The sequence below is a fragment of the Branchiostoma belcheri genome, unplaced genomic scaffold (assembly GCF_001625305.1).
Source record: "Branchiostoma belcheri isolate BF01 breed outbred unplaced genomic scaffold, Haploidv18h27 scaffold157, whole genome shotgun sequence".
NCBI lineage: Eukaryota > Metazoa > Chordata > Leptocardii > Amphioxiformes > Branchiostomatidae > Branchiostoma > Branchiostoma belcheri.
Genome location: NW_017803013.1, coordinates 222824 through 239568, shown reverse-complemented (window position 1 = coordinate 239568; position 16745 = coordinate 222824). Strand labels below are relative to the sequence as shown.

The window sequence follows — 16745 nt, the reverse complement described above, 5'->3', positions numbered from 1 at the left end:
CCATGTCAAGTTGTTGTTTCGTTCTCTTTTCTTGGGGAGCTGAGCGGTGAGACTCGCCAATTTTGCAAGGTTTCCTCGCCGGTTTCTCGGCATTCCGTCGGTGAATTTCCACCAATATTGCGTCAGAGTGAGCGAACATTGTCTAGAACCTTTGGGCCGAGTTGGAAGCAAATCGGTTCAGGGACCGATGGTAAGTACGCCTGGAAAGGGGTGAGTTGGCATGTGTGGGGCCCTATGGCTCCCTCATGCTTGTACTTGCTTCTCCCCTGTCTGTTATACCAGCTGATTTTTGCTATCCCGTGTAGGAATTTTTGTGATCTGCTAGTTGCTGATTTGACAATCATGTCTCTAGAGTTACGACACTTTGTGTAACCCTTATAATCGTTCGTATAGCTTTCCAAACGGCCGGTGTGGCAAAAATTCGTCCGGCCCATGGAAGGCGGGTCAAATAATTGCCCAACCGGCAGCTAGCGCCAGTCTTGCAAACAAAGATTTCCTCTCTTCTACCAAAGCCCGTGGTTCAAACTAGTACATTTTCTGTGACTTTGTTGTTTGGCTTATTAATGACAATGTGAAGAGAAATATATAGGAGAATAAGTTTGTGTGTTTACTGAAATCTCCAAGGACAGGACTGTTGTGACGTTCTTCCTACGTCCTGTAGCTATGTTGTTCCATGATGGCCTTCCTCTCGGTACTGTGCTCACTCAAATCTCCCCGCCTACTCGCGCTAAATCTCCCAGAGTGAAGGAATTTTCCCCAGGCTTTAGCCGTACTTTGTACCTGTAATACTTGCGATCGTCTTGTGATAATCTACTTCGGCCTCGATTAAGGTAAAACTGAGCAGTCCCCCCAAAAATCGCCCTATGTGCACTTTTCCTGTAGTCGGTCGGTCGGTGGGAAAACACATCTGGGTGTGATCCACTAAAACCGTGTAATTCCTACTGTCAGAACTTGGGACTTCGTCATATTGTTGGTCGACCGTGTTTTTGTTTTGTATTCTTTCATGTTTACCGGAAGAAGTATGTGCATGGACTTCAATCCGTAAAGAACACTGCCAATTTTTCCCCCTGCCAGATCACCATTTGCACATAGCAGTTCGAGCTAAGGCTGGTCAGATGTCACGAAGGGTAAGGAAAATTCAACATTTTTGTTTCTGATCAGTCCCAAAACTCTACCTTCTTCTGTCTGTCATGTGTTTTCCAATGAACAAAGACTTAGAGACACCACCATTTCAGATATCAGCTGCTAGTTGCACAAGCATTAAATCTGTGATGTAATAATTCAATCCATGCACAAAATGCTCAACTTTTACTAGACTCTACACCATGTAAAAAATGCAAACACTCATAAGTTTTGTCTCATTGTCGAGAACGAAAAACAAGAAGTTAACTAGACCTGTAGACACCTTGTATCTGGGTCCCAAGGTAAGGTGATGGGTTTGTGGTGATGGTACTTTGTCGTGTATGTGTGTTTTCTTCTCCGTCAGCCTTAACAGTTTTACACTGACATGTTTACATAGTCAATTTTAAAAGAAACATAAGATAGTCTCTTCACCAGAGCAAGGTAAGACGGTTTCCTGTTTGTGGTTGTACCCATCATGCCAGGGTTGATTTTTTGTTTCGCCTGTTTTACTTTTTTCAGCACTAAAGGCTGCTACAGTGTAGCAGTTACTGTGTGACAAATACACTGCAAAAGCATTCATCCAGGATGCAGTTAGTGATGCTGTTTCACAATATTAACCACTGTGTATTAGGCTATGACTAGTTAATCCTATTTTTTAACTTCCAGATCAGAGAGAGAGAATGACTCATGTATTCTCCTTCCCAGTCCCCACAGCCTAGTGGTGACTAAGCTGTCACTAAAGATTGACCTCTGGCAGATTCTGCAGACACCACTTTAACACACCCAAGAACTCTTACCTGGCCACACCCTTGCAAGAAAGAGCCACAATGACATTCTTTTTTGTCTTAACTATTACTCTTGTTTTCTGACAATTTTGCCTGTTGTGAGTTGCAGAATCCTCGGTGAGAATCAACAGTTTTATTGGGTTGATAGTTGACACAGAATTGTTTTCAATTTTAGCTGAAGGATGTACATTTCTGGTCGTTGACGACACTGGCTCTTGCTGTTCATCAGACGGCTCCAGTTGTGAGATAACACTGTTTTGTTCTCCCTTTTGTACCAGCAGGATGAAGAAGTGGATTCGTATACACCAAGAAAGAAGGCTGTCATCTTCATTTATTGATTTTCTCAAGTCTTGACCTACTTAACTTGTACCAACTGCCAAGCATGATCTGGTCACCATGTTTTTTGTTTGTTTCAACTTTATCATGGGGTTGCACAGGAGGTATTGAAAATATACTCAAAACATGTCACAAGTCAATCTGGCATGCAATATCATGTGTCAATGTCACATCAATATTCATTTGTTTCCATATTTTGATCTTTTTGTTAATGGAAAAGGATAGATATTTGTAGAAATTACAAAATGTTCACTTCTGTTCATTTAGTTTGATTTTTCTTAGGGGCTCACATTTTATATGGCAAAAAAGTCGTGAAGAAGTAGTGGAAAAGGGTCAAAACCATTGATATTTTATCATTGATAAAAAGATGTTAGCATGCACTTAGTATGTCATGACATAAGAATTATACATGTAGTGTATACCAGAAAATGTTAGTATGCTGTTAATACTGTGATTGTCTAGAAAGGAAAAATGGAGTAGGTAATATAAATAGCCCACTTGATTCTATGGGTGCCCAAAATAAGTACAAGAGGAATGCTGGTGAATGTCAGCTTGGAGTCTCACTATACAAACACAGACCAATTGTCAGGGAAAATTATGGTGTAAGTGGATAAAATATTGGAATAGGTAAAACATACATGAATTTGCAAACAAACTGAGTAACTTTTCCACAATTTGACAAGTAAAATTATGTGTCCATGAATTGATTAGGGAAATGGTCATAGCAATTAGTGTCCTCTTCCAAACAGTGCATCTGATGTCATGTCCTCATAGTCATGTATCTGCCCTTTGATGAAATTTCATGGATTTTTCTTCTTGCAGAGGTGATCACATTTGGGAAGCAATACAGGAGCTATGGGTGTAATAAGTCAAGGTTGTCACAACATGAGCTGTCAAACTGTGGAATTTCAGCAGGAGGAAGACAGCAACCTGCAAACGCAGATGTCAAAATTAGATAGTCATTTTTCCATGTTCATGCAGGAGAAGCGGCTGTCAAGTTTGGCAACTTTTATATAACTTAAAAGTTATATGTAAGCATTTGAACTGATTAGATCTGACAGTTGTGTTTACACCTTGTTGTTCCAATGTTCAACCCAGGGTACAGAAGAGCCCCCATTCCTGTCGGTGGGCACTGAAGTCAGTGCAAAGTACCGAGGGGCATTTTGTGAAGCAAAGGTCAAGATAGTCAAGAAGTTGGTGAAGTGTAAGGTAAGAAGCTCTAATGTTCACCTTGATGTACTCCTCTTCATTTATCCATACTAAGAACGAGTAGTAACCACAATGATAACATTATCTTGTTTGCCCTTGTTTGTGTTTTGAAATTGTTTACTTCATAGTTTTGGATTGTTTTGATGAACATTGAGACCTTCCAGTCATATACACACTGTCCTGCGCTTTTCTGGAAGTTGTTGGTTGAATAAGAATGTTGCAACTGTTATCAAATTTGTGTTGTGATGTTGGTTATTGGTGCACTAACACTTAGTAACAGGACTGCCACTTGCTGTATTCCAACCCTTGGTCTATAAGTATAACAAACCACTGCCGACCGCAGATCTAGTCTACATTATAGCATATAGTTTACCAGAAATATGCAGCAGCATGGAAAGTTGGAAAAGTTTTTCAGGTTTCCGACAGTCCCTGGTGTATTACTCCCCTGAGCATAAACACATGATTGTCACACTGACATTTTGTTGTATCCAGTAGCTGATGACTATGGTAGTCCCCAAATCAGCCCAAGTTGTGAGGCATATTTTACATCATGACAAAATTGGCACACAGCCAAATTGTTTCTTCCACAGCCCAGTGCCTTACCTTCCCTAACCTGCACAACTAGGTAATCACCCCATTACAGCATAGCCTGTTCTTCTATTTTACACAATGATCAGTCTGCCCAGTACCATGAAGAGCAAAGAGAAAAGAAATGGCTAACATATCATTACATTTCTTGATTTTTCTTGTTGGTTTGTATTTTTACAGGTGACTTTCAAGAATGATAGTTCATCAACGCAAATCACAGATGACTCTATTATCAAAGGACCACTTAGGGTGAGTTATTTACAGAGGTTTGAATAATCATGCCAGACCTTCGACAGACCACAGCTATTGTTCAGTGAGACGCACTAATAAAGTTACATTACATGTTGACAGTCGCATGTTGTACCAGCCCTTTCACCTGTAGACAAGCTGAATAAACAATGAAATGGGGTTATGTCCAAAATAGGTTACATGTTAAGGTTATTATGTCATGACTTCACGACTGCAATCAGAAATTCACTCTACTTCAGATTAGTTTCAGATAGTTCAGAAATATTGATTTACATAACATATTTTATGTTTGAATGTAGCAAAGATAACCATACCTAATTTCCTGTCAAGTTTTGTAACTATATGATATCCACAAATTTATTGGGAATGTGGCTTTTTTTCTGTACACAGTTTAAACTGACTTTTGCCCCCCACCCTCTTAGGTCGGAGCGCACGTGGAAGTTAAGACTGAAGATGGACAAGTCAGGGAAGCTGTCATCAACAAAGTGATGGACAGCAGTACCTATACTGTTGGTAGGTTACACTTTATAGACATTTTAATGGTTCAACTTTAGAAGAAATGTCTTTTTGAGAATTTTACCTCTTAAGTTTTTTTTAGATGTTTCAGATGTTTTAGATGGAAATTTCTTTTTACAGCTATTGTAAGAATTGTGTTTCCTGTTATTCAGTCAGTTAGTAATTAGCGATTGAAAGTGTTACCATTCATCCCAGTACCTTATGTGTTTGTCCTGAAACTGTATCTTCCATCTTGTTCCTCCCAGTGTTTGATGATGGAGATGAGCGAACATTAAGGAGAACTTCCCTCTGTCTGAAGGGAGAGAAACACTTCAGTGAAAGTGAGGTATGTGCAGAATTTTTCCTTAGCTTTTTGATCATTTGTATCATATGGGTATTCATCTTTGAGGTGTATTATATTTTGTTTTGCATACACTGCAAGCCATTGTAACTTAAACAGTATATTTCCACATTTGTTTCAAAGAAGGATCTTCAAAATTAAACTGTGTCCTTGACCTCCCTTACACCAGTCTAATCTGGCTGTGTCCTTGAACTCACTTCCCACAGATCTAATCTGGCTGATCAGTGTTTCCGCCAGAGGGCCGTCCACCCGTCATATGACGGCCTGGTGTCGTTTTGGACGGCCTGAACTCGGACAGAGGCCGTCCTCTTAAAAAATTTCGAGACTCGGAAAAATCAGAGAAATTGACAGTCTTTGTTTTGTTGCTGTAGACGAGGACGCCGTCCAAGGCAAGAAAGACACACGTTGTTTGTTTTGCTATTGTTATCATGCTGGCGAACAATTGATGTCGGCGCCTTTCGCATACGTTAATCTCATTAAAACCCGTTTTTCATGTCTCCATCCGGTAAAATGTATCCACAAACATTTTTCCTCGAACAGAATCATTTCGGATGTGAAAATTCTCTTTTGGGAGTTACGTTTTTGTTTTTGATGGTCTTGTAGCGGGCGGGTTGCATGAAAATCCACGCCGCAGTTCGCTATCCACGCCGCGGTTCGCTAACACTTCCGGCTTGCTTGAATAAGCGAAAGGCACCACAAATCGGCATATGGATGCATACATTTTCCCAAAAATTCTTCATAATGAATTTCTTTAATGGAATGTTACTAATTAGCGGTAGAAACACCGTAGAAAGTAGCGTAGTGTAACTCTCTTCGCCAACAAACAAATTCTACAGCTATGCCGGCAAAGATGGCTCTATCCAATCAGAGCGCAGGTCATATGAGGTCAACCAATCAGAGCGTAGAGTTCACGCTGCTACTTACATATTAATGACAAAATGGCGCGTATTTCCTTCTCCGGCGAGGTTGAGAATGTGCGCTGCAAGTTTATTTTTCCGGCAATTTTCTGACTTTTAACGCCGATTTTTCGCACGCTACGATCACGCTACCATTTGACACTGTACTGGAGACAACAGATGAGTGATCATTTTACAATCAAGGAACATTTTTGTTGAATGAAACAGCAATGAAAGCTACGATACAGCCAATATTATTTTTCAAAATTTGTCTCGTGTATGAGAGATAAGATGACGTTTCTTTACATGTTTTGATGTATTTTTGGCTTGATATTAACGAGTAATTCGTAGCGGAAATGTACGGAAGAAGTACGAGTACGAACGAAGCAAGGCTCTTCACTATTAAAAATCCGGCAAGTGCGGGCGCTACCGGAGGTTATAATTAAAAAATTTATGATGCCGATGTTTGGAGTTTTGTAGCAGAGTTTTGCAACAGTATAATTTCCTGACGATACGTTTGCCATCTGTAACAGTGTTTTTATAAAAATACAAAAAAATGTGGAATGCTTGTGGACAGTTTCAACTTGTAAACAAGTGTAAACAAATGCCCCGCCCCCTCAGTTAATTTTCGCGACGTGTTCCCTAAGTTAATTAATTTTCGCGACCCGGCCCTTCCCAACTGGACGGCCTCTCAGCTGCAGTCTGGCGGAAACACTGTGGCTGATAATTCATCAGCTTTTCAGTATTAGCACATGAAACAGGGTTGCTTCAGTTCAGATCATAAAAATGAAATTAAATGTTGATATAATTTTGATCCTTGTGTATAATTGGGTGACACCAAGATATCATTACAAAAACTGCTTCTTCACCATAAATGTTTTGTTGACTCCAAGAAAAAAATCATACTACATGTATCTATGAAATGTTTTATTGAGCAAAAATGACGTTTTACATGTGTGCAGTAACCATGGCTTTTCTACCAGACCCTAGACAACCTCCCTCTGACAGACCCGGAGAATTTCGGTACGCCGGTCGTGCACGGCAGTAGTAAGGGGAAGCGACGGCGGCGGCGCTGGGGAACGCCGACCCGGGTCAGCAGTGACGAGGAGAGCGATGACGAGACTCCCGCGCCCAAGAAGTCTGCTTCTAAGGCCAGTAAGGAGAAGGAGGTTCGAAAGGTGTGCACTTTGATTGTTTGTAGTATAACATGAAGTTGGGAATGTCCTAAGGCTATTTCAAAAGTTAGCCTTTATGACAAAGATAGAAGTAGGGAACATCGGAAACTCTAGAACTAAAAATGATAACTATCTACTTGAGGTTTACTTTACTTTACAAAGTATTAAATGATTACAACAAAAGCCAGTGACTGATTTGCAAATCGTCTTAAATTACCTCATATATACTTTGATCAATAACTAATTAATATATCTACAATAATTATCTACAAGAATGACTTCCCGTAAATTCTGAGTGTCATGTCGATCCTGAAGTACAGTATCATAATCTTCCTTTCACCAGGTCTTGTGTGTGGAGTCTACAGATAAGAGAAGAAATTGGTTTCCAGCATTGGTATGTACAGATGTAATACTGGTGTAACATCACATTGATTGGTTTTATGCCAGCACCATTGTAGTTGCTTTTACAAGTAGAACAATCAACTAAGGGTGTCTGATATTGTAGGTATTTGATTAGAATAATAGAAGGATAACATTGCTAGTGTCTAAAAATCCATCATACCAGAAGGAGGAAAGGGATCTGGCATTCATGCTTTTGTAAACATGATTTCAGAGCAGGATGTGTTCAATTTTCAGTCAGTGACCGTGCCAGATTGGAATATAGATTTGACCTACATTGTCTAAAAAAGCTCTGAGTCTGCATCAGTTTTAAGTCTTGTGGGTGACACAATCTCTTCATTGCTGTTTTTGTATGATGGTATGAAAGTATGTTACGGTCCATTTCCTTTGAATACCGCCAAGTTAAAGCTGGAGGTTTTGTTAGAAAGGTGTAACAATGATGTAAAAGAAAAGAAAAAAGTGAAGTTTAATTATGTACCGTACATGGCCATTACTAACCAGGTCACCTTCTGTCCTGTACAGCCTGTGAGCCCTAGCAGCGCAGATGTAAAGCTTACGAGAGGCAAGGACCAGATAGCAGTGCGGTCATTCAGGGATGGGAAATAGTAGGTCTTCTTCATGTAACTGGGGAAAGGGGGGAAAATGAAAATGCAGATTATTCAAGTCACTAAAGCTTAGAAACAGGAAAGACAGGCTGCACCCCTCTTAATTTTTTAGGTATAACACTTTGTGTTCGACATAGACATATTGTAAATTTATAGCTGTTGATCATTTTTTGCACTCTGCCCTGAAAAGGCTATGCTGTGGACTATTTTCTTCAGAAAGCTTATGTATTACTGAATATTTTTGTAGTTTTCATTAGAAAAATAATGCTCTAGTTGCCATGTTGTCCTAACATGTAATTTTGTCCTTGTAGCCATGTAGTGAACAAGGAGGACACCAGGGAGTTTAACAAGGAGCAGGCAGAGAGGATAGAGAGCCCCTCCCTCAAACCTGGTCAGTATACACGCATGGGGAAATAGTTTAATCCATGTCTTTGTATATGTAGTAATGTAGTAGTAGTAATTGGTTTATTGATAAAGCACAGAACAAATTGGCCTTGCAGTTAAAACTGCATTACGCCAGAATTTACAATCAACATATTCAGTAAAACCAACACGGTAGGCTATTATAGTACATGTATATGTGAGATTATTTGTTTTTATCAGGATATCTAAACAAACTGCAATTCTCAGATATTATTAGCATTATAACATCATTGGAACCACCTGTTTATCAGTATAGATTTTGAATTGATGAGATTGGTGTTAGTATATTATATTGTTCCTGTCTGGTGGTACATACAAAGTGTGCAAGTACTCAAGTAACAAATTACACAATAGGTGCTGAGTTCAACTTTTTATCCACAGCTATTGACTTGGCTATCAAGTACTTGGACACTGGAGACGTCCCCACATCTTGGGATAACAATAAGAAACGTGTCAAGGAGGAGAGTGATGCAGAGGAGGACAATGACGGGGAGGAAGAAGATGAGGAAGTAAGAACCATGCCATGTTTGGTTATCTCAGAATGGCTAGGGTATTTGTGACAGGAAAGGAATTCATGTTATGTCTGATAATGCTGTCAATTTATTGGCAACCTTTTAAAGATCTTCATAGATGGACATATTTGCCATAAGGGCCAGTTACCGTAGATACAATTATCCTTATTTGTGGAAACTAATCCTGATTTTTTTTTCTGTCCACAGTCCTCGGATGAAGACTCTGAAGAAAAAGAAAAGTTCTTAGAGGATCTGTACAGGTTTATGGAAGAGAAAGGTAAGACATTGATAGCAGCTTTCTCTTTCTTTATTGTCTGTGTTGTTGCCCATTTGGTTTTTAGATAATGTTGGAAACTTCTTTGTCTTGTGGGATGTTTGTAAACATTATTGTTGACCGTCTTAACTGTACATTGCAGGTACTCCCATCACAAAGCCCCCAGTCCTGGGCTACAGAGACCTCAACCTGTTTAAGCTGTATGAACTGGTGCAAGGCCAGGGGGGATTTGATGAGGTAAGAATTGTTGGTCATGTTTCGTGTCCAATGTGTTTTTTAACTATAAATTTTTTTTACCAAGACGTTAAACAAGTAAAACCATGTTAGATCTTGTTTTAAAAGTGATGGTAGATTGTTGTTTTGAAGAGAAAGCACATTAAATATATTGAGTCTGCATGAAACATAGAGAAATGTGTTTGAATGTCTGGTTCCATTTCCTAGGTGACAAAAGACTGTGGACTGTGGAAAGAGCTGTACGGTAAGATGGGGATTCCAGCACAGCACTCTGCAGCCTCGCACAACATCAAAGCTGCCTACAAGAAGTGAGTGGGATACTTCTCATTACTATATTGATTGAGTCTTAAAAGAATAGTATGTAATAGTTTAGAATAGTATGCGGTACTAGATGATAACAAAGTTGATGGAGTATTAAAATCTTTGGAAATTTGTACTTGTAACAGTCGAGGTCTGTTTTCAGGAAACAATGTTCATTTGTTTCCCTACTTAAAACAATATGTTGGAATGCTGCAGGTACCTGCATGATTATGAGGAGCATAAGAAGAAGCAGAAGCAGCAGGGCACCCCCAGGGCGCGGGGCAGGCCGCCCAAGAGCCCCCGGGGGGCAGACAGGTCAGAGAACAAGGAGGAAGACAGGAAGGACAAGAAGGAGGAGGAAAAGAAGAAGCAGGACAAAAGGGAAGAAGACAAAAAGAAGAAGAAAGAGGACAGTGATGATGAGGGAGATGAAGAAAAGGATCCAGAGGAAGAAGCCAGACCAAGGAGAGGGAGGAGGCCATCTTCAGTACGTGTCAATCTGTGTGCAATAATAGATAAAAAACACGTCTTCACTGTAAGATAGTAGAAAACAGTGGTACAGTGCCATGGTTTGCAGATGATTTAGAGAATTAACATTATCATGGTCTGCAGTTTGTGGTAATTAAATTTGTACAAAACTTGAATATTTCTGGATGTTACCACAATGTATGTAGTTAAGTTACATGCATTTGATAATTTCAGGCAAGAAGACTGCCTGTGCCAGAGAAGAAGGAGGACAAGGACAAAGGAAGGGAGCCTGAGAAGGCTGCAGAGAAGGGCAGCAAGCCTAAGGAGAAGGATAAAGACAGCAAAGCTTCCAGTAAATCTGATGATGAATCAGAGGAAGAGGAAGATGAGGCTGAAACAAAGGACCAGAAGAAAGAAGAAGAGGCCTCGTAAGTCCAATTTTTCTTATGTAGCTGAAGAGAGATTAAAGACAGAAAGTTGTTTCTTGCAATTGATACAATATAAATTGTAGACATGCTTAAGACTTCACCAATGTGTCTTCTCAAGGTGTTTGTATGTTTGTTTTATAATTGCTGCGAACTGTTTGTTCGTGCAGTGATGATGAAGAAAAGCAGCCCCTGGGAGACTATGCCATCGGGGATAAGATCCGTGTGAAGTACGGGCGCGGCCGGCAGCAGAGGATCTATGAGGCAAAGGTCCTGGAGGCTGAGATGGAGGAGGGAGAACTGATGTACTATGTCCACTATGCAGGATGGAACGTCAGGTGGGTGTTCTCACTATTGAAACATGAAGTTTGGTCAAATGCTGGCTGACTGACTGGATATATTATGTTACAGGTTCTAAACTTTTACTTGTAGCTATCAAACTCTGTTATAACTGTTGCAGCTTTTTAGGTAGGTACAAACACAAAATGTGCTATGCATACTAAATGTAAGTCTTCAAACTGTTATCGTAGGTATGATGAATGGATCAACCTGGACCGGATTGTGGGACCACTCGACAACAAGTCTGGCAACAAAGGAGGCAAGAAGGGGGAGCCAGTCCACTCAGCAAAGAACGGCAAAACACCACCTCCCAACAAGGGCCTGGGGAAGCGGGGACGCCCGCCGGGGTCCGGCAGGAAGAAGGAGGAAGACGACAAGGATGAGAAGGAGTCTACAACGTCAGAGCCAGCTCCTCCTACCCCGGAACCTCCCAAGACCCAGCTCAAGAAGACCGACAAGACGGTGCAAGTGAAAGTGGAGAGATTATCAGAGAAGATGGAATCTCCCCGGGTGGCCAGGCTAACAAGGTCCAACAGCACAGCTGATGCAACTCTGCCTTTTGACATTGAAGGTAAGGAGAGAACAGCAGCTATGATATTAATGTCTGTATGTACATTTTGTCTTCATGTCAGTAAGTACCAATAAGTGACTACATCTACAATTCCTGCAGTCAAACAGACATGTCATACTGCATGTGTAACTTACGTCTCCTTGTGTTTTTCTCCGATACAGCTTTGAAGCCCAAGAGAACAAGGAGAAGTTCAGGACAAAGTGTCACAGAGCCTCAACCATCAGGTAGAAAATTGCTCTACTTGTTTCTACAAACAGTAGCATCGCCAACATAGTGCATGGATTGCTTAGTTGGTACACCACTATGCATGTTTACAATGCAGACAGATTTCAGTGACATGCTTAGTGGCAAGAACACAGTCCAGTCTGCCTCAACAGACTTGGGTTGCCAATGGAGCTTCTGCAATGATCAGGGCTTAAGTGAACACAATACAGGTATCACATATGATGCACTAATAAGATTTCATCCAAGTTACATTACCATATTCTGGGTAATGTTTACAGTATGAATAATGAAATGATACCATTTGACTTGTGCAATATACAGTGATAGGCTGTACTTAATGTCATTTGTTGCATCTGTACCATTTGCTACATGCCTTGACTCTTGTTGTCCCACAGAACCTCCAAGTAGTCCTGAACAGATAGCAGAAGAAGAGGAGAGGGAAGATCACTTCAAGGTAGCTGCAAAAGAAAAAGAAGAGAAAACTACAGTTCAGGAGAAGCCCAAGGAGGAGAAACCAAGTACAGAAGGTGTCTCTGCTGAGGACGAAAAGCCTCCTGTGGAGGAAGAAAAAGGAGATGACAAGAAAGATGCTGTAAAGGAGGAAGCAGAGACAAAGGAGGCTTTGTTGAAGGAGGGAGACAAGGACGCTGATATGGAGAGGGAAGACAGCAAGGAAGGGAAGAAAGAGCAATCAAAGAACAAACGCAGAGAATCATCAGCCAGAAGAAAAAGGAGGGAGTCGGTAGAGAAGGCGCCACCCGAGATTGAAGACACAAGGCAAGAAGACGAAACAGCAAAAGAGCTGGACGACAATGACAGAGTAACCCAGGAGGGGGAGGAGAAGGAAGCTAAGGAACAAGAGATGATACTGGCTGGTGGCGACTCTCAGAAACTTCCTCCTACACAGAATGATGCAAAGGAGCAGCCCTCTAAGGATGAAAAGAAAGAAGATCCTGACAAGCAAGAAATGCCTCATGAGGAAAAGGAGGAGGGAGATGTGGAAAAGACGGAGAAGGGGAAGAAGAAATCAGCTAAAAAGGGCAAGGGTCGCAAGTCGGGCACAGATCAGAGAAGCAAGGCAGCTGAAGAGAGAAGGCATACTAAAGAAGAACCTTCACAGTCCTCAGAACACATAAAAGAGGAAGATTTGAAAGATACTGTTCAGCCCAAAAATGAAGACCACACCAAGGAAGGGTCATCCCTCTTGCCAGAGGCTCCTAACAGTGTCACCCTACCTGTAAAAGAGGAAAGGTCCTCTGAAGAAACAAGTAAAGAAGAGGCCCAGGTAAACAGGATATCCCCACCTGAACCAGTCAGCTCTGCCCCTACTGTCACCCCCAACTCCACCAGGTCCAAGAGAGCATCTTCTCCAACAGATACTGCTTTCACCCCACCCAGCAAGAAGACCAAAGGCAAGAACGACAAGTCCGACAGGTCGTTAGCAAGAAGCGACAGGTCGTCTCCAGTACCCGAGTCTAAGTCGAGGAGAGGCAAGGCAGACAAAGTCGGCCGGACATCCCCTCGACAGGACAGGTCATCACCAGTACCAAGCTCTGGGTCCAGCAAGAAGACCAAAAAGGAGAAGGTGGAGAAGGAAAAGGTGGACAGAATATCCCCCGTTCTACAGGCTCTGCCTTCTGTCGCTGATGCAGTGAAAAGTGATCAGGAGAAACAAGTGCCAGAGAAGGCCCTGAAGAAGGAGCCGGAGGACAACAGAACACCTCCGGTTCTCAACGGCCTTCCACCCACCCCTCCGGGCATCGCCCCTCCCAGCATTCCAGCCACGTCTGTGCCCGAGGAAAAGTCTGAGCCCCCCACATTAGAGGAGGCTTTGCCGCCAGGAGGCCAGGAAGAAAGCAAGAGTACTAAAAATGACATGGACATGAACCTTGAGTTGGACAATGTGAGTGAACAACCAGGGGTGGGCAACGAGTCCCCCGTACAGGACAGCAGCACGGCCTCCTCCAGTAGTATCGGCAGCGGGAACATGCCCACCAACGGGAGCACTAGTGCCAGCGGGACGGAGGCCGTCACGCCCAGCAGGAAACGGAAGCACGAGGACGCGGACAGTGCCGGCAGCAAGCGGAAACGCAAGCACCACAGACACAAGAAGGGCCGGCACCACAAACACAACAACGTGAACTGCAGCGACAGTGAGTCTTCCGAGAAGGACAACAAGGACTCCCACCACAAGCACAACGGCAGCTCTCCTCGGAAAAGGTCCAGGTCTCCCTCAGACCCCACCTCACCATCCAGGCCTCCCAAGTTCCACTTCAGTGTTGAAGGTATGATTGATCTTTTTTGAAACACACAAGACTTAATTTTTCTTACTTATTTCTTGCAGATATCTTTGTTGTTTTTGTATATACAAGTGAGTTACATTGTCCCATGGTAATGCAGATGCTGTTTCAGAAGATTATCAAACTTCAAAGCATTTTAGTCCATTTTCACTACATGAGATATATTTGCAGGTTGGTCTGATTTCAGATATGTACTTGAGGTAAGAAGCCTATGGACTTGGCTCTTAACAAATCCTTGTTTTTGCTTGACAGAATGCCTGAGGTACCAGGGAGAGGCCAGGATAGACTTTCTACAGACAAAACTGCAGGAGATGAAGACAATCTATGGAGCCCTGAAATCTGAGGTAGCCTCCATTGACCGCAAGAAGAAGAGGCACAAGAGGAAAGAGCGAGAACGGGCAGAGAGAGAAGGTATGCAGGCCTGCATGTATGTACACATGTAAACTCTTGGTTGTGCACTTGTAGTTCTGTCCCTCCCCATTCATTTCATTCCCTCTCACCATGCAAGGTTTCTTTCCCTCAAATCGGAAGGAATGTCAGCCTTTTTGCCAAATGATTTGTTAATACTGATGATTTTAAAAATTGCCAATGGTGAGAAAACTTTGGACACTACTGTTTGGGCAGCACATTTTCTTTTTGGAAACGTCATTGATCCAGCAACTTTGAAGACTAGTTTTGCTGAACTGACTTGAAACAGCATCTCTCATTCCATTTTATTGACATCTTCTGTTCCCCTCTTGCAGCAGCTCAGGCTTTGGCATCAGCAGCCCACAAGAACAACTCTGGTAACGTGAGCAGTGTCAGCAGTCCTTCCACAGTGTCGGTGGAGTGCAGATAGGCCTCGTCCACTCCACCAGCTCTTCCCAGGAGCAGCTAGCAAACACGGGGTTTTTCAGGGTTCTGAACGGTCCACTTTAGTCTAGGGGGAACAGGGACATCCTCTGGTGCAACAATGAAATTTCTGATAACATGGCTTTCAGGTGATTTCCCTAACAGGTATGCCCAGCTGAAAAGTATGACCAATCTTGACTGAAACTGGCTGGGAGTATTATATAGTAGTTTGTTGTACAGATTTTGAGAATGTTTATGTGAGAGAATGGTTTGACTTTATTATTACGGGCATACCTGGTGATCATGGTTGGACCGATTTGTTGGAATCGGCTGGTGTATTATGAAAGCGAGGTTCCCTGATCCTTTGACAAAATGGGCCGTTCTGCAAGGCATGGTGGGTATGGCAGACCAGGACGGTGTTAGTTAGCCTATGTGTTCTGTGGGACCAGGCTTGTGATCCATGTAGTCATATTGTAGTGTCCCTCATAGGCAACTACTCTTAACTGTCCCTTTTGTTCCTGACCAGTCTGTACTAGGTTAGCCAGCTAGATGAAGTAACAAAAGTGACTATCACCCTTGGACTAGCTCCACCCAGCAAAGAGAGGTTACTCTCCACCAGTGAATATTGACCACAGTGTTGACAGTATTGAAAGACAGATTGATTTCTTCCAGTTGTATAAGAGCAATACCTGCATAAGATGCTGTCTGTCATGACCACCATGCCTCAACCCTTCTACGTGGGCCAACTTTAAAATTTAAGACCTCCAAATGCTAGTGAGATAAATTTATTTCTGTGATAAAGAGAGCAAAAAACTGTCATTTCAGATTGTTCATATAGTCCTTCAATGTCATTATTTTCACAGAGAACTTCAGTGAAGGTAAAAAAAATCCATATATTTCATGAAGTTTTATACACAGTTTTATGCAATGCTACCAAGCAGCAGACATTTTCCAGTCTGCGTACAAGTAGTGGACTGGATTTTTATTCTTATCCCCATTATTTAATGTATTTGTTGCCAAAAGGTCCCTTATTTGTTTATATTATTGTGGATATCTCAATATTTTGATGATTTTTGTACAGTAATTTTAAGGAATTGGAGAGAGTGAGTACAGGAGAGGAAGACAATGTCAATCGAATTCCAGAGGCCAAAAATTGGAAGATATACAGTATGTCCTCATGCTGATTCCATACCTGGCCACGCCTTAATCTGAGCTGCATCTAACCATGCATTGTGCCACTTTGTTGGCCTATCGAAATAGCAAATCAGAGAGATAACGTGTAAATTGAGGGAACACCTCCACATTTTTTATTCTTCCCCCCATCCCCGTGTACATGTTATTAGTCTTTTCCTGGTATATTGGTGAGGAATAACTCGGCTTATTTGCTGAATACAGGAAGAGAATTTTTGTCTGAAAATTCCAATGATGTATACTGCCATTATTCCTACTTCCAAATTAATTATTAAGATGCGTGGCTGAGAATCTTGTAGATATTTCTCTTGTAGACATTACTACGAGTCTTGATGGAACATTTCTGTGTGCTAACTTGACAACCACTAGATAAAATAAATCAAGTCATTTTACATTCAAGTGGAGACGGCTCTGTGATGCATGTTAATTGTG

At 41.8% G+C, this 16745-nt stretch overlaps 1 protein-coding gene across 3 annotated transcripts; it reads left to right on the top strand.

Annotated features, from left to right (window-relative positions):
• Positions 1 to 14: 14 nt before the first annotated feature.
• On the top strand, positions 15 to 16705 carry LOC109465713 (AT-rich interactive domain-containing protein 4B-like). Of its 3 annotated transcripts, none has more exons than XM_019763094.1 (22): positions 15 to 190; positions 1075 to 1127; positions 3342 to 3452; positions 4221 to 4289; positions 4712 to 4802; positions 5051 to 5130; positions 7025 to 7219; positions 7560 to 7610; positions 8138 to 8220; positions 8532 to 8611; positions 9025 to 9152; positions 9363 to 9432; positions 9572 to 9666; positions 9871 to 9971; positions 10180 to 10450; positions 10666 to 10859; positions 11027 to 11194; positions 11387 to 11766; positions 11928 to 11990; positions 12387 to 14276; positions 14544 to 14702; positions 15038 to 16705. In XM_019763094.1, the coding sequence occupies exons 2-22, from the start codon at positions 1116 to 1118 to the stop codon at positions 15127 to 15129; spliced, it is 4383 nt and encodes a 1460-aa protein (XP_019618653.1). In that variant the 5' UTR covers positions 15 to 190; positions 1075 to 1115; the 3' UTR covers positions 15130 to 16705. The 3 variants fall into 3 exon arrangements, with proteins under 3 accessions (XP_019618653.1, XP_019618654.1, XP_019618652.1); XM_019763093.1 differs by having other exon boundaries at positions 16 to 190; positions 15035 to 16705; XM_019763095.1 differs by lacking the exon at positions 1075 to 1127 and having other exon boundaries at positions 15035 to 16705.
• Positions 16706 to 16745: the final 40 nt, after the last annotated feature.

What these genes read in the sequence shown, in the direction of transcription:
- LOC109465713 (XM_019763093.1), top strand. An exon ending in AGGAGAAGGAGGTTCGAAAG is followed by an intron (nt 7,220 to 7,559) that starts GTGTGCACTTTG and finishes TCCTTTCACCAG; the next exon opens with GTCTTGTGTGTGGAGTCTAC. An exon ending in CAGGTTTATGGAAGAGAAAG is followed by an intron (nt 9,433 to 9,571) that starts GTAAGACATTGA and finishes TGTACATTGCAG; the next exon opens with GTACTCCCATCACAAAGCCC.